This window comes from Lissotriton vulgaris, chromosome 5 (assembly GCF_964263255.1).
Source record: "Lissotriton vulgaris chromosome 5, aLisVul1.2, whole genome shotgun sequence".
NCBI classification, from domain to species: Eukaryota; Metazoa; Chordata; class Amphibia; order Caudata; family Salamandridae; genus Lissotriton; species Lissotriton vulgaris.
The window spans coordinates 1,902,183,719-1,902,201,639 of record NC_141693.1 but is presented as its reverse complement, the minus strand read 5'-3'; the positions used below and the strand labels follow the sequence as shown (position 1 = coordinate 1,902,201,639).

The 17,921-nt window shown below is 45.3% G+C and overlaps 1 protein-coding gene across 1 annotated transcript in view; it reads left to right on the top strand.

Annotated features, from left to right (window-relative positions):
- The window catches only part of LOC147717678 (butyrophilin subfamily 1 member A1-like), a 692,641-nt gene extending 676,350 nt beyond the window's left edge, over positions 1 to 16,291 (top strand). The window contains exon 10 of the mRNA XM_086924470.1: positions 15,243 to 16,291. Within this exon, the coding sequence (XP_086780596.1) occupies positions 15,243 to 15,853 (611 nt within the window). The 3' untranslated portion in view covers positions 15,854 to 16,291. The remainder of the gene's footprint in view (positions 1 to 15,242) is intronic.
- Positions 16,292 to 17,921: the final 1,630 nt, after the last annotated feature.

Below are 17,921 nucleotides of genomic sequence, written 5' to 3'. Positions count from 1 at the left end.
CCCAAGTCACCTGTTCTTTCCGTTATCTGACCTGATGTTAATGGTTGCCCATCAACTGCCAACACATCCTCAGGAGTCTCTCTAGAGACACGAGGTAAAGCTAACCGCCTCACCAGGCCTTCGTCCACAAAATTACCAGTCGCTCCAGAATCTAACATTACCATCACCTGACATCTTTCTAGTTCGTATTCTAGTGTCATTACCACCACCAAGTGCGGCTCTGTTTCATCATCACCCAGAGAGGACAAAGATGTGAGTTTCCACGCATGTCCCTCTTCTACTCTAGACGTGTTGTCTTCCTTCTTCTCTCTTTCCTGTACTGTACTAGATACAGCAACCTTTTTGAACCTACTGATATTCCCCGAGGACTTGGGTTTAGAAGGACATTCCCGAACGTAATGCCCCTTCTTCCCACAGTACATGCACAGGCCCTGTACTCTTCTGGCTTCCCTCTCTTCTCTCGACAGAGGTGCTCTAATTGCTCCTATCTCCATAGGTTCTGGAGGATTGTCAGTACCCCCAGATACCTTCCGCGGGTTTCTTTCACCACTGTAAGCTCCTCTTTCCCATCGTCTCCTGTTACTCCCCCTATCCGTAAGACGACTATCGAGCCTTAACACCAAATTTACCATGTCCACAAAAGAAGTAGGCTGTGGATCCACCCGAGCCACTACATCCTTTAAATCATCATGTAACCCTTGATAGAACAGGGACAATCTTTTTTCCTCTGGCCATTCTGCTTCTGCCACAAGTCTATTGAAAGCAGTAAGATATGTAATCAGTTCACCCCTGCCTTGTCTCAAAGTCAGTAATTCCTGATCAGCACTAAATGTAGTAGCTCTTCGGTCAAAAACCCTCTCAAATTCATTTTTAAACGCTGACCAATCAGTCAGAATAGCATCGTCACGTTTCACCAAGGGTACCACCCAATCCGCTGCATCACCTGTCAGATATGAAATCAAAAAAGCCACCCTTGAATGGTTTGTGGGGAATGAAGACGGCTTACATGAGAAATGCATTAGGATTTGTGTCATTAACACATGTACCTTCCTAGGGTCCCCCGAAAACCTTTCAGGTGTAGCCAGTGGTATTGGTGGAGGCACAGTGACCTGGACGTTAGAAGACGAAGCGGAGGCGTTAAAAGGATTACTACTCAGACGCTCCACTTTTTCCCGCAATGCAGTGGTCTCTGCCTTAGAGGAAGCCAATTCCTGCTGTACCAGGACCAAAGCATGTAACACATCCTCCATGGACGCCATCGTTGCTACACACGGATCGGGCAGAGTGAAATTCTTGGGCTAGTGATTCTGTCAGATGTACACTCCGCAGGATCCGCATGCAGCAACTATGCTCCACCTCCGGACCCTCCGAACACCCTGAAGTATGAACACAGGGTATTCAGACGATACGGTGAGGGAAAAAACCCCAAATGGGGAAAAAACCCAGAAAGAACAAAGAGAAGAAGGAAGGGGCAGCAGGGAAAAAGAAACTGAAAAACAAAAGTACAAAGGTTAAATGCAATACTTAAACCTACTCTCATGAATTCTCACTAGGTCGAATACCCCTGAATTCACCTGTAATACATGGACTCTACGCCACCCTATTGCTGCATCTCCCGTCTTCCTTCCATCCTGCTCAATACAAAAGAAGGTATTAGCAACAACCCACAGTACTCCATTATCTAGAAGCCATTGACGTTAACATACACATACCCCTTTGTGCTTTTGTATGTTTGTAAACTAGTTCCAAAGAAATGCGCCAAAATCACCAGGATTTAAATGAGCACCCTTATGCTCAACAGAAAAGCAAAGGAATCCACTCCGTTGTGAACTGAAAGCCCATATGTTTTCCTTCCATCAAAATAGTACAAAAAGATGACCAAACATGGCAGGGCGTAGTTTCTTCACTACAGCACTCCGCTTTGGTATTTGTATATCCACTAGTTCCAAGTAAATGAGCCCCAAACCTATGCTTCGTGACGGCAGTGCGGAGGTCCCAGACTCCCCCCCTGCACTCCGCCACTTGAATAGCCAAATCTCATTCCTTTACCACACACGCTCAGGAACCTCCAGGAACGTGTGCCAAGAAGCTATGTAGTCTGTACAATACCCTCGCAGCTGAGGCTAAACAAACTCTCAGCGCTGTTCCCTTCTGTACAAGCAATCCGTTACAAAGTTGCAACATGTAGTCTGTAACAGTCCCTCGCAGCCGCGAGGTGAAACAAACTCTCAGCGCTGTTCCTTTTTTCAACAAACCATCCGATACAGAGTTGCAAAACAGAACGCGCTAGCCAGCGCATTCAGAATGTTACCCAGTTACTGGTTCTCGCCTCTCCCAAGCTGGAAACAAACCGGCTGCTTGGAACCCTTGGAGCTGAGGAACAAAAGCAGCCTCCAACACAGGAATCACTAGCAACAAATGGCAGACTCCGCCCGGTGATATCCTCTAATCCCGCCGGGGATTGTGGGAAAAATAGTCCTTTGCCAGGGAGTGCAGGGAATCGTAGTCTTTTAGGTAGGCGCGCTAGTCTACACCCTGACAGTATGGGCTCTGAAGATGTTGCGGCCATACCTGTTTGGCTCGCACTTCCTGGTTCAGACCGACCATCGACCCCTTCGCTGGCTGATGCAAATGAAGGGGGAGAATCCCAAGCTGTTGAGATGGTCCATCTCCCTACAGGGAATGGACTTCCGGGTGGAACATCGGCCTGGAATGGACCACGCCAATGCAGATGGTCTCTCTAGGTATTTCCGCCTTAGTGATGAGGACTCCCAAGGGGTTGGGTAGCTCTCCCCACTTTCAGCTGGGGGGGACGCGTGTTAGACCTGTCAGCCCTTTGGGTGGTCCCTCCTATTATTTATTTATTTTTGTCTCCTTTTTGCCCCTCAATTTCTTTCATTTTTATGTCCACTGGAATTTTTAGGTGTTGTCCCAGGGGCTAGGAACTCCTTGACCCTATAATTTTTCTAAGGCCTAGAAATCCCTCCTTTTCCAAGGGCAAGTTTAGTTACACAAAATGGTTGCTAGTAACTGCCAAAACGGATTACCTCAGGGACTGGCCCATAGACACATATGGGGAATCTAGAACCTTCTGGCCTGTTCTAGACACTAGGGGCGGGGGTATAAAAGGCGAACTGTAAGGCAACCATTTTGTCATTCAGCGAGAGAGTCAGCTGGAGTACAGACCCGCTAGGTGGGGGGGGTAGGACATTCAGAGGGTTGACTTCCTTTTAAGGGATTGCCTCCTTACTGCTTTCACCACCCTTCCCCCCTTACTGCAGACCTGACCCTGCCAAGTTGTGTTCCTGATGACCCTGGACATAAGGTCCTCCCAGTACCAGAAAGTCGATCCCTAGCCTGAGGGGAAGTGACTTTAGGAGACTGTTCTGTGAGGTAGTTCTGCTCCTGTTGTCCAGTGGATGAACATTTACTAGTATCTGTGAGGGCACTGCCACGAAAGGAAAAAGGACAGAAAGAGCGGATTTGATACCCCCCTTCTCCTTTCATTTATATCCACAATTACTCCCCGTCTCCCCAGCTGTCCCCCTCTCACCTGGGGTCAGTAGCGCCAACGCGGGAGTGCTTCCTCGCAAGTGAGACTAGGTGGTAGATGGCGAGATTGGGGAAGAAATTAGTGGCAGTGACCCCAGGAAGCGTGGCCGCACTGAGGAAAGGGCGGAGTGAGTAGCCATAGAATCGGGCAGCCGTGGTACTGCGCAGGCCCCGTGCAGCGGACGGTAATCCCCTGTGAGCAAGTGAGTGGCTGAGAGAGAATCGGGTAGCCGCGGTACTGCGCAGGCCCCGTGAGGCGGCCGCTAATCCCTGTGAGGGGGCGGAGTGGCAACCAGAGACCTGCCGCGTTCGAGCAGGTTCGGAAGTAGAGCCACTGTTCCCCTGTGCTTGTGTGCTGGAGCCGCCCACACAGAGGACGATGGACACGGCGAATTGAGGGACGGTGAGAGAAACGCTACCGCTGCTTCCCATCTTCCCAAGCGACCTTCCCACAGCGACAGCCGTGGGATCGGGGGTTTGGGCTGTGGGGGAGGCACTGTTGGGAGCCGGTTGGGGCCAAACAAAACCTCGGGCCTCCCACAAGTGGCCGAGACTTTGGAGACAGAGGTTAAATACTACAAGTAAGCTGGGAGTTGGGGCTCTGACGAGACACAGACGTGGTGAAGTTAATAACAGATCGAATTTTGAATTACCTCTCTTATCCCTGGTGATGAGGGAACCAGGGGGGTCATAACTAATAAGAGGAGCCAAACTTTAGAAGCTAGAGACTGACTAAGCTTATAGCAATTGTTGGCCTTGGATATCACGGGACAGAAGCCAGGGAATCAGGGTAATCTGCTCAAGTTCCAGAGCACTGGCTGTGAATAATACATGTCTTGTTCCACAGGGGGTAACGGAATCTGGTTTCAACTGTATTAATGCTTGTACCAAACCTTCTGAAAGGAATTTGTGAGAATATTGTATCTCTGGGAAGAGGCACTAACCTGTTCTCCTAAGAAGGGGATGGCTAAAGAGTATTGTAAAAATTACAAGGTGTCTTCCTGGGAACTCTAGTACTAAGTGGGAATTGCTGGGATCATTTATCCTGAAGGAGAAAGTGTAACATCAAATGCAATGTATTGTTAAATTGTCTTTTTATTGATGCAAATAGACTGTTGGAGGAATATTTGATTTGAATAGTGGCAAAGCTGACAGATGAAATAAGTGAGAGTATATAGAATTCTTCTATAAAAGTGAACCGTATTTTCCTAAACTGGTGTAGCGTTATTTTTGAATGGATGGACGTTGAGTTACTTTAGGGTGTGATGCAAGCTTAACAATTTTTGCCTTTGGTTTTGATCTTTCCTACTCTGTGCCAAGCTACCCTATGTGGTCTGGAGACCCCAGGTCCAACACTCTCCAAAACGAAAATTCCCCAAACAATTCTTAAAACGTTCAATCTTCACCATACCCATTCTTTCATCCATTGACCTACACACGTAACTAGAGTCATCGCTCCCCTGTGTTCCCTCTGCCAAAGCCTACTCTGCAAAGTCCCCACCCATCTGGCCTGTAGCGACGTGTTCCTTTTCTGCCACCAGGAAAAATCCTTGTCAATGCATTTGTCTTGTCCTGTGACAATTTCTTACACAAGTAAACCCTCATCACTTGAAAATTGTCACCGCAACAGCTAGTTCTGAAGCTTGGAGCTAGAACCAATGTTAAGGCCATGTTTTCCCTCAGTTCTACTAAATACAATTTGCTGTCTACAAATGAAAGGTGAAACCAGACATGCCCGAAAAACTGGAAGTCTTCTTTTTTTTTGTCTGTGTCCTCCAACCAACCTATTCTTCTAGTCTTACAAAAATGCTGCATGTCCCTTTTGACCTTCAGTTTCACTCTTTATACTGCTGAAAACGTTACTGAACCTCACCAAACTCTTCTAGGCACTAAAGCTGTCAACAGAATTTTTATTCCTGAGCAAGACTTCCGAATCACATCAATATCTGTTTTCATCTTTTATCAAACTCAAACCCAACAACTGCACAAGATCATTTTCACCTAAATGTGAAAGTAATAAGTCTGGGTGCACTTCCACAGACACCAGATTTAAAAAAAGGCAACAGTTTGCCCTATTTCATGTGCCCCCACCCCACTAATCAATCTTAATTTTGTCACTGCAGAAACCCAAGTTCTTTACAAACAGATTATTTTCAGCTTGTCTCACAGCCCATTCAATGAAAGAATGTCTAACAATCCAAATAGAAAAGAAAGCCACCACCCATTAAAACATTTTAAGAGCATTAACCAAACTTCAAAATCCGCCACATCACTGCGAAAATCCCAATCCTATGGTTCAGTAACTTAACCCCTGACATGGTAAAACCAAGCCGACAACAAAACGTCCTGCCTGCTCTAACACCACAACAAGCAAAATTGAGATGACCTAACAGTTGCAGAATTTCTTTCAGTTGAAGTTTTGATGCTGCCATTGCTTCTCCAATTAAAGCAGCAATCTCCCTAAGCTTCTGTTCAGGTAGTTTTGCCTCCATTTTAACTGTGTCCAACTCAACACCCAGAAAAACTAGACGTGTACTAGGACCCTCAGTTTTCTCAGAAGCCAAAGGTACACCCAAATCAACTGCCATATCCTGAAACTGGTTTAAGGCCTCCTGCACCTACAAACAAGAAATCATCCGGATGATGGGTAATTGATTCATAAGCTGTCCTGCATGTAAAGCACCATTATGCAAAAGAGCTAAATGACTAAAACAGACAATAAAAGATAGGAACAACCAATTGGCAAAACATTATCAACATACAACTTGTTTTCAAAATGAATGCCTAACAGAAAAACCTCACAAGATGAACTGGGAGTAGCCGAAAAGTACACTTGATTTCTTATTGTGGTAACTCAGCCCCTGGGCCCACTGAACTCACTAGAGTTATGGCCACAACCATTGAAGCAAACTGCACTACAGCATCCTCTCTCGGTATGTAATGGTTGACTAAAAAACCTTGGTACCATGAAAGGTGGTGAATCATGCAAAATCCACCTGCAGTTTTGTAAAAATGACCCATAGAGGAGAAATCATTAAATCAAGCAAAGGCTAAGATGTAAAAGGACCCGCCATTCTTCTTTCTGTTACTTCTTTTTCCAGCTTTTGCCTCACTATCAGGTGATCATTTTTCCTGATTTTAAATTCTCTTCGAACCTCCGTGTCCTATGGCCCTGGTACCCAAGCCTGAAACCTACTCTAAAACCCCATTCCAAACTTGTTGCCTCATCTGTTAGGATAACATTTTCACCAATGATAAAAATAACAGTCAACCTTAATTGGTGTAGGAACCTTTGTACCCAGGCTGAAAGGATCACCCTCACCCCTGCCTTGTCCACTGCCCCCAAAATGTGATGTTCCAAAAAAGGAATGTAGGACAGCGTTCTTACCCCCACATTTTGTGCACTCAAGTTCATATTTGCATGGATTTTCCAGGCTAATGATCCCTGTTTAAATTCCTGCAACTTCACAAAATCAAAGAATGAACTTAGTGTTGAAACCTTTCACAGATTTGGGTTTAATCCATTGTTATTTTGCTCGCCACGTCATCCCAGTTTGAACCAAGCCCTATGCAACTCAGTATTGACCCTTCTTCCCATGGGAACAGTACAGCCCAAACTGCCAAGCCAGGTCCTCCCTGGACCAGAAACAAGCATCCTGGTACCGGATTCGGGGTATCACCCCCTCATCAGCCAGGATAGCTTGAATCCCGTGGTGCAGCGAGCAATGGACCCACATCTGGGCATACCCTTAGCCTCTTAGGGCACACGTAGCAACATCACACAAGTGTTTGACATTGTTCAGCATTTCGTCCATCGATTGTTATTTTTGCTTTTGTCACCCTAAGAAGGAAGGGTATGCCCAGACATGGGGCCCATGCTAGCCATGTCACTGTAGTCAAACTATTCTGGCTGATGAGGGGGTGATACCCCAAAACCAGTCCTAGGATGCTTGTTTCCAGTCCAGGGAGGACTTGGCCCGGCAGTTCAGGCTGGACTGTTCTCATGGGAAGCAGGGTCAAGATTTATTTTCATATGGCTGGGTCCAAACTGGAATGGAATAGTGAGCAAAAAATGGATTTAGGCCCAGATCGAAGTACATCATTTACTTCCCCCCATGGTTTATCTGGTATAAGCACCATTTGGGCCCTAAACACCTCATCATAGTGCAATCATGTGAAACCCCCAAATTCCATATGGGCCTTGCGAATGGTATCTGTATACTTAAATATGACCTATCCAGAAATGTTTCACAGTAAATGCTGGCAAATATTAAAAAATGCTGAGGTCCATGTGTCAATTGTGGTGAGCTCCATCGGTCTCTTTGCTTCATCCCAAGCTTCTTCTCTAGAACCTTCCTTGGTTTGTTTCTCTTTGTGTAATAATTTGTACACATCTACAAATTCATCCCTCTAAATCTTCTCTTTCGTCGCATTGCTCAAATGCACCCCAAAGGCATAGATATCCCCATGTAATACAGTCTTTTCAAACCTTCCATGTTACTCTTTACTTCTGCTTCTTTTCGTTTGTCTTTTATGTTTATAACTATCTTAGGTGTGAGGTCAGTGTTCCCAACTACCGTGTCAGCGGTCCTGGGACAGCAGGGCAGCTGGACCAATATATAGTGAACTAGAAAAAATTGCTACCTCCCGCTTTGATTTATTGTCTCAAAATTTAAGAATACACAAACAAAGAAGAATCTTCTGTTTGTGGGGAATATTTTATTTTACCCTTTTGAATGTATCAATTCTTTTTTATGTTTTCATGAGTGAGAAAAACACTATACAAAACAGTTGAACATATATACATAATTACTACACAACATACATATATACAGTTTTTACACAATCTTCTTCACAAATATAGCGACTTGTTTATCCACAAATAATTATTCTTTGCAAGATGAATAACCAATATCTAATCCAAAACCACAAATAATTGCTTTAAAGAAAGATCAAAAACCACTTTGAAAAGTAAATCAAAGTGATAAACAATAAATTCCTGTTGTCTTTCTTTTAGTGCCTGCCGACGCGTTTCGAATCTGGAGTTAAAACTTCAAGATTCTCATCAGGGCTCTTTCGTTGTGGGTAGTCTAAATGGAAATTATAGAAGAAGGACATTAAGTGACTGTAATTCTCTAGTAGTTCAAAACCCCTAGAAGAGCTGGATGTCACAAAAAGGTTTGTATTACCTTCGTGTATGAACGGCGCGGTCCCGCGGGTCCAATTTTTTCTAATGAGACAGTTACGGATCTCGACCTTTTATTGGGGAGGTTAACCTATTTGTACAAAATAAGGAGTATTAACTACTCAAAACAAGGACAGCAAAGGCTGATTGGTTCTAGAGCTAAAAGGCTTCCAAATCATACCTCATCATCGGTGAAGCCTGTGTTCGAAGGACTCAGTTGTCTGTATGGTGCACTTCAAACGGTCTGTAAAGCACAATCGATAATAGTGCTTAGTGCTCAGTATTATTATGGCTCAAAAAGCAGTCTGGGTCTCTACGAGGAGACATACCTGGTTTGATTATGCCGGGGAGCGCAAGTGATAGACGTTGGTGCTCCTCCGTAGTGCAAGCGCCAACTGTTTCAATATGAACGCGGGGAATAGGAATTCGGCTTCTCCGCGTGGTTGTTGGCAGCGTGTCTTAATCGCGAGTGTCTGGGGGGAAGCGTGAATGTTTTAGTTTAATGTAGCGCGTAGATCGCAGTAATCTATTCTGCCATAGCGCACACTCACCTCACTTCTCCTGTCACGGACCGGGGATGCAAACCTTCTTTCAGAATGGCGGCCATGTTGTGCTCCTCCAATATAGCCCACCATCGCAGTGCATTGTGGGTACTGTAGTTTTTCTGTGAATTGTCAACAACCAAGTGAACTCAAAGTCTTGAAACTTCGGAAAGTGAATTAAGGCCCGTTTGCGTACTGTTAAATTATAGAATTAGATACGCCTCCTTTCTCAGTAAGACTTGTTCTGTGTTTGTGCCTGATTTGGCCTGATTCATACTGAATAATACGGTCCACTGAAAGTCGTTATCTGCGTATTTATTTTCAATAAAATGTTGTACAAGGGGCGCGGTTAGAACCTTATTTTTAAGACGTGATCTGTGTTGGGTCATTCGTGTGTTAACTTGTTGGTTAGTCTTCCCTACATAGATTTTGGGGCAGGGGCAAACAATGGCGTCCACTACATTTTTCGTCGTACAATTTGAAAAACTCCCATGTTGCCAAGTGACGTTAGCTTGTTGGAATGTTTTTCCCTCAATAGTGGTGTCACAGGCTATGCAGTTGCCGCATCTGTGATGTCCTTCAATGGGTTTTAATCCCCATTGTGATAACAGGTCATTTTTAGGTTTTGATAACCTAACATCTGCTCTGACAAGCTCCTGTCCGATATTCTGATTTTTCTTATAAGCAAGTATAGGGCGAGGGAATGGCACCTCCAGCTCTTCAAGAAGATGCTAGTGTTTGAGGACCATTTGTCTTATTTTGTGTGTTTCTGAGCAAAATGTAGTGACACATGCCATGTTCTCAAGTTCACGTTTTGCTTTAGTTTCAAAGAGGCACTCCCTTGGAGTGTAGCATGCTCTCTTATAGGAGTGTTTAAGTAACTTCCTAGGGTAGCCCCTTTGGACCATCTCTTCACAGAAGTTCTGCCCATGCTGATTGAACTGTCTTACCTCAGAACAGTTTCTTCTAATCCGAAGAAGTTGCCCATATGGCAAGTTTGCCCTCAAATTCCTTGGATGCGAACTCCTATAATGGAGAATGGTGCTTTTGTCCGTTGCCTTCTTATATAAGGAGGAATTTAATGTACCTTCAACGTTTATTATTTCAACGTCCAGGAACGTCATTTTCACACAACTGGAGTCCAAGGAAAATGTTATGTCCTTGTGTCTTTCATTTAACCATTGGTGAAAGTCTGACAACTGAGTGTGGCTCCCCTGCCACAGGAGCCACACGTCGTCGATATATCTGAACCAGTGAACAATGTGCTGTTCAAAAGGATTATTCTTTTCCACGTATCTTTTTTCGTATTCGGCCATAAACAATACGGCCATTTCGGGAGCATAAGGGAACCCCATCGCGGTGCCCTTGATCTGCATAAAGAACTCATCGTTAAAACGGAAATAGTTCTTTTTCAGCATGATTTCCGCCAGTTTAAGAATGAAGGATGTGGGGACTCTATGAGGTCTTTCCCTGGAGTCCAAATAAAGTTCTATCACCTCTAACGCCTCGTCCTGTGGGATCTGCGTGTAGAGTGATGTTACATACATTGTAACCATGAGTTGTGTTGTTTGGTCAAACAGGGTACCTTCGACTTTCATTAAAAAGTTGGTTGTGTCTCTCAAGTAAGCTTTAACTTTAGTGACGAAAGGCTTTAAGAAAAAGTCCACATATTTGGACAAGGGCTCAAGGCACGATTCACATCCCGAGACGATAGGTCGTCCCGGGGGTTTGGATAAGTCTTTATGTATCTTGGGCAGAAAATATGCCACTGGGGTTCTTGGGAACTTTTTCACTAGAAACTCACACTCTTTTGGGCCCAAAAATCCGCCTTCCCTACCCATTTGAACAATGTTTGAAATTAATGCCTGGATCTGTTGTAAAGGGTCTTCCTCTAGCTTCCTGTACCATTCCTGGTTATTGACCTGGGAGAAACCTTCTGCTAAGTATTTTTCCCTTGGCCAAATAACTACCACACCGCCTTTGTCGGCCTGTTTTATTATCACTGTAGAGTCTTCTTTGAGACTTTTTAGTGCGGCCCGTTGGCCATTGGTAATATTCTGTTGGACGTATTTTTTCTTGTTCTCTAATTTATTGATGGATGATAGCATAATTTGCTCAAAGGCATAAACCTGTTTCGGAATATTTTGACTTGGAACAAAGGTAGATTTGTTCCTCAGGCCGGTGGTCTCTGTATTGGTATTAGATGGTTGATTCGCAAAGAAAGCTTTGAGTCTGATCTTACGACAAAATTCAATCGTTTCTAGTTTGATTTTAGTAAAGTCAGTCTGTCTGGAAGGGACGAATTTTAAACCAAGCATTTATTTGTGGTTTTGGATTAGATATTGGTTATTCATCTTGCAAAGAATAATTATTTGTGGATAAACAAATCGCTATATTTGTGAAGAAGATTGTGTAAAAACTGTATATATGTATGATGTGTAGTAATTATGTATATATGTTTAACTGTTTTGTATAGTGTTTTTCTCACTCATGAAAACATAAAAAAGAATTGATAAATTCAAAAGGGTAAAATAAAATATACCCCACAAACAGAAGATTCTTCTTTGTTTGTGTGTTCTTAAATTTTGAGACAATAAATCAAAGCGGGAGGTAGCAATTTTTTCTAGTTCAGCTTCTCCTTTACTAGCATTTGTATCTTTCTTGCATGCTTTTCCTGTTTTCCCTGGAATAGGGTCTATACCAACACCTTTATCCACTGATGTAAACTCTGCTCCCATGGCCACTTTTTTGTGCAGCTCTGTGTTGTTACTCCCCTCCCAACTACTCCACCATTGCGTCTCACCTGTTCTTAGTCTGTTCGCTGACTTTGGGGATGCTCACCTGCATCCGCCTTTCTCTAGTGCTCTCTTAACACACTTTTATCCAGTATCTCCATTTGTGACTCCACAACCTGTAATATATGACTTGTGAAAAGAACTTAGCCCCCCTCCCCTTTATTCCCCCATCCGCTTTTTTAACCTCTTTATGTTATTGCCAGCTTGATATGTCCCTTCTTCCACTTGTTCTTCACAGTCCTCATAATCCAATTCACATTCCATTTGCCCGGCATCATGCACATGACTCACACCTGGAAATTCGCCATCACGCATGCCCCCATAAAAATTCTTCCAATCCACATTTCTAAAGGTGCGAGGTGGCGCCGACAAAGTCTGCTTCTCCTGTGACATCAGGATGGTTGCACCTAACCTCTCCCTCTCTTGTGGACGTTTGTCAGAGGTCACTTGAATCCCTTCCGGCCGGTAGTCACTGCATATGTTGGAGTCATGCAGCATTCTCCCTCTGTTGTCCTGCAAGTAGCACCAACCTGCAGGGGATGTGGTACTGTGATCTGCCTGACTTGCACCTCTATTGTTCACCTTAGCCTCTCATAAAACCCATACCCATCTATCTGCCAGGGGATCTACTTTGAGCTCACCCTGACCTTCGAAAACTAAGTCCCAACTGTCTATGATCACCCTGACTAACTGGCATACTCTTTTCACAAGCAGGCTTGAGACTTGTGCAAAGGCATACTGTTAATGTGGAGAAGTGTGGCTCAGGGGTTAGAGGCGGCAGACCCGGAGCTTGAGTTCGGCCCTGGACCAGGGTTCAATTCCCCGCCTCGGCGGGTCTTGGGCTCAATAATTCCACAGACTCGATAATTCTCGCTTCGGTGCCTTCTCGACTCACGGGTTCACACTCTGCGACTCTGGGCACGGTGGGATGCCTGGCTTTCACCTTGTGGATACCCTGCCAGGGTTATCTCACAGGGGAATACCAGGACGGGTTCCCTAAGCAAGCGCGGAGATGCCCCAGGGTAAGTCATGCGCTATATAAGCTTCATACATTTACACATTTACATTTACATTAATGTTTAATACTTCAACAAATCTGCCTCAACTGTATTTTTAAAAACTTACCCGTTTCTGGAACATTTTGAGGCTGGCAGTCCTGGTTCAAATTGTGGGCCAACTTACGCTTGAGAAGTGCTCCTATGAAGCATTGTCAGGATAATTGGCAGATTTGTGAAACAACTCTGCTGACCCCTGCTTACCTCCCATGCTCACTGCAGGGCTGGTGGGCAGAACTGACTTTTAGGGCCCGATTCGGATGTCGGCAGGAAGGGCTTCGACCATCGGTCGGAGCCCTCCTGCCCGCATTGGAACGTGCCGTTCAGATTCCTTTCCGACTAAGCCATTTTGATGGGCTTGGTCTGAAAGGAATCTGACCTGGTTTTCCAGGTGGATTACGATGGGCTTGGAGAGCCCGTCCGCCATCTGGAAACCCTTCAGTACTCCCCGGCTGCCTCTTTCCGGCCAAGGGAGTAGAATGGCAGTTTCCCACTGCCTTAATGGGCCGGTCTTTCCTGCACAAAAAGGCAGTGGGAAACTGTCTTTTGGGACCCCATAGGTGCAAGGCCGATGAATGGTGGCCTAGGAGGCACCTATGGTGCCCCCCTGTTGATCTCTGCACCCAGCAGCAGGCACCTTGGGATCGGGCCCTTAGTGTGCTGTGTGCTGCCTACACAAGCCTCTAACTCCCTTGAGGCCCACTCTTCACAGGCCAGGCGTTTTCCTTTAACTGAGTCTGTACGCACATGGCCCCTACCACCTCTCATTGCACTCCCTGACAGCTCCTCAACTCGTAAATTGCTTTGTTTGTCGGCTATTCCTTCAAACGCCGTTAAATCCGAAGACATGACCCCACTTTTTGAATCACTTTGGGGAATCTTATTTTATACTGCGGCGGCAAACATGCTAGTACCGCCGCTGCAACACTGCTTGTCGCGGAACGCTTAGGGGGGAAATGCCTACCCAAGCCTGAGAGAGTACATCACGCTTTATCAGGTCTTCCCTGCCCGCATCACAATCCCTTCACAGCTTCACAAACTGCTGCCTGCCTTGTCCAACATAACAAACTTTCCTAATACTACAGACCCTAATTAATACGCAAGGATAAAAAAACCTAACCCCCTAACAGGATCACAACGTCAAATGATGTATTAACTGAGGGAAACACTACACCCTGCTCCTGCACAAAAAAGGGCCAATAAGAGCTACCCTAAGGTCTGGGCTACACCACTCGCCTGAAGCTACCCGGGGGAGTACATACTATGAAAGCTGCCCCCATTCTTTTATTCGGTTTCACGCCTGGTTCACTCTGTAATCCAAGAGGTGATTTTCTCCATTAAAGGAATTATTGTTCCTCAAACAGTGCAGGGTCTTCTCTTAAGGACACAGTGGGTCTGTAGGAGGGAGAAAGCAAATAGGAGATGGGAAAGAGCGCACGGAACAAGGGGAGGACCCAGGGTAGAATAAGAGCCTGAAAGAAAAGTAGGGACGAGTCATAGGAAATGGAGAGTGCAATAAAAATCACAAGAGAGTGAGGAAAACCACGAGGAGAAAAAGCATGATGGAAAGCAGAGGAGCGTGAAAATAAAGGAAGTGAAAAATGAGGGGGATGATAAACCAGACAAAACAGAAGAAGAGAGGAGATAGTGAGATAGAGACTGAAGACATCCACTGAGAAAGGGAACTGAGCACACAAGAACCACCATCACAGAGCTTCTGTCCATTGAATAAGGCACTCACTTGTTCATGGGACTCAAGGAATGAGAAGGGCGAGAGGAGAAGTGATAGTTACAAGGATAGGTTTGATGAAAACACAAGGGCACTGCTGTGGTGAGAGGTGAGGCCCTGGGAATGCCTCTGGTGAGAGTCAGTGATAGAGTGACTAGGAGAGAGCAAGCTGCTCGGGTATAGAGTGTCCCACCTGCCAGGTCTGGCACTGGGTTTACACCAGGTCTTGGTATTGCATGTGTATGGGACAGGAGGGCAGAAAGTCAGAATTTGCCATTGTTTGTTTATTAATTTAGATGTTTTTTTTATGAAGTCGAAATGTCAAGTAATAATCTCTGCTGTCATTGGTTACTGACCTCTGGTCTCTGCTTCTGTGTTTTGCAGCTGAGGTGACCCTGGATCCGGACACTGCTCATCTGAAGCTCATGGTGTCTGAGGACGGAAGGAGCGTGAAATGTGGAGACAGAGCACAGGATCTGCCAGACATACCTCAGAGATTTACTGAACACATCAGTGTCCTGGGGCGAGAGAGGCTGAGCTCTAGGAGGCATTACTGGGAGGTGAAGGTGGGGGACAAGACCCGTTGGACCCTGGGGGTTTGTGACACGTCTGTGAACAGGAAGAGGGAGCTCACAGTATCACCTGAGAATAGCTTTTGGGCAGTGTGGCTCAGAGATGGTGAGTACGCAGCTCTCACCTCCCCTCCCACCCTCCTGACCCCCCGTGCGCCCCCCAGGGCTGTGGGTTTCTTCCTGGACTATGAGGCGGGCAGGTTCTCGGTGTACAATGTGGATGACCGGTCTCTGCTCTTCACCTTCTCCGGGGCCTCCTTCCCCCCCACCCTTCAGCCTTACTTAATGCCAGGACTCAACGACGGAGGGAGGAATGCGGGGGCGCTGCGGGTCCTGCCTGTGACAGAGGAGAAGAGACCCTCAGCACATAAGAGGAGAAGAGACCCTCAGCAGATGAGGGGAGAAGAGACCCTCAGCAGATGAGGGGAGAAGAGACCCTCAACAGATGAAGGGAGATCACTGGCAGGAACAAGGGTACAGTCCTTTTTTGAGGGGAGTTGAGGTCTTTTCTGCGTGGAAAGGGATGGAACTTGAATGTTTTTATTTTGGACTATGCCCTTTAGGGGGAGGCATCGTCCTATGCGTGGGGTCACTTTTCTACATTGGAAGGTGTTTTTTTTGTACGTTTGGGTGGGTGGGTCACTGTCCACTGTTGGGTGTGTTGCACTTGTGAGTGTTAGAGCTGGTAAAGATGAAGCACTGAGGTGCATGCTCTGGAAAACAACTCTGGTCCTTCTTTCGTAACTTGAAGATGTACTCCAAAAGCACCTCTGCCGTGGGGGGATTAACTTACAGTAAAAAAACTTACAAATATGGTACAATTAAGCAACGTCCTGTAAAACATTAAAGCTGCTATCCTAAGTGTGCCTATGTGTCTTGTTCAATATGAAAAGAAGAATTCAATAAGTAATCAAAAATGTTTATTTGCAAATTCATCCATAAACAATGCATAAAAACTGTGCTATAACTCAAAATTAAAATCTTCATGTGATAAACACTATCAATGAAATAGAACGTCAGTTCGACTAAACAGCAGAGGGATCAACAACTCCACTGTTTCTAAAAACGTTGGCTACATGGAGAAGCCAATACTATCAGGTGATTTTTGAGGCCCACTGACACATAACAATAGGTCAGTTAAAATTGTAATGAAGTGCTTCAGCCCCTCTAGAATAAAAAGATGTTCAAACAATTTTAGTGGTTTTTATAAACATGTACTAAGAAAGTAGGCCTGGTGAAGTGCACATCATCTCTAAATCTTGTTAGCGAGAAAGGATATAGTACAATACAGGAGTTGAAACGATTAAGCAGATTCAAACTGGTAAAAACTAGCTGAACGCATATGTATCCAATACAGTCTTAACTAAAACTTCAGGTCCTTGTTTCCCCTCGATATCCCTACCGCAAACAATTACCTGCTCAGAGAGCACACCATCAATGAAAATGTCACTCTTCAAGGCCCTTAAAGCTTTATTATGGCATTTAAAGACGAGCCTGATACATAATGGTCAGATCCACTTTGATCTTGGGATTGCATTGGCCTTACACAAAAGAGCACATAACTAATGTACTCCTTACAAGGCAGGGAGCAAATTGGATATATATCAATAGGATCTGTTTGGTTTCCTACAGACCACTTAGATGGTAAAGAGCTTATTTCTAGGATGCCATAACGAAACTTCAGGTATAGCCTTTGTTAGAACTGGGGGTCTCTAGTTGGCAGAGGTAGGTACCACTGTCCGAATAGGGACCCTTGATTCTAGTCAGCGTAAGGAGGAAACCCTCTGAGATAACCCCTGCTGACCCTCTAGGTAGCTGAGCACGAGCAGTCAAGGCTAATCAGAAGGAAATGTGTAAAGTATTTGTACCAACACTCACAGTAACACAGTGAAAACACCACAAACTGACTTCACAACAGTTTAGAAAAATAAAGGTATTTAATCTAAACTACACAAGACCAAAATGACAAAAATCCAACATACACAGTTCAAGAATATGGTTTCAAAAGAGTTCTTAAGGTTGTAAGGTAAGTTCTTTAGGTTGCGATAAAATAATCCACAGATGCGTGAAAAGTTCACAGTTGCGTCACGTTTACTCGCAGTACCTTTTAGTTGCGACAAAGTTCCAAAAGCAGAAGCTGGTGCAGTGGAAAACAAGCAATGCATTGCTCCTGAGACCCTGGGGAGGCGTGGCGACAGCCCCGCTGCAGCAGCGGGCGTGTTGCAACGAATCCGGTCTGTATGGGGAGGAAGGCCACTTGTATGGATTCCGGTGCGTAGGTTCCGTAGGAAGTTTGTTCTCGCAAAGGCACGATGCGACGATCCTTGGAGTTGCGACGATCTCCGGGGTGACAATGCGCGGACCAGCGGTGATCTTCTCTCTCGCAGCTCCGCGACGCAATGGTTTCTGCGACGACACTCGCAGCGACGTGATGCGATCCGCAAGCAAGCAGTGCGGCAATCTCACCCAGTGACGACAGGCTCTGCGACGA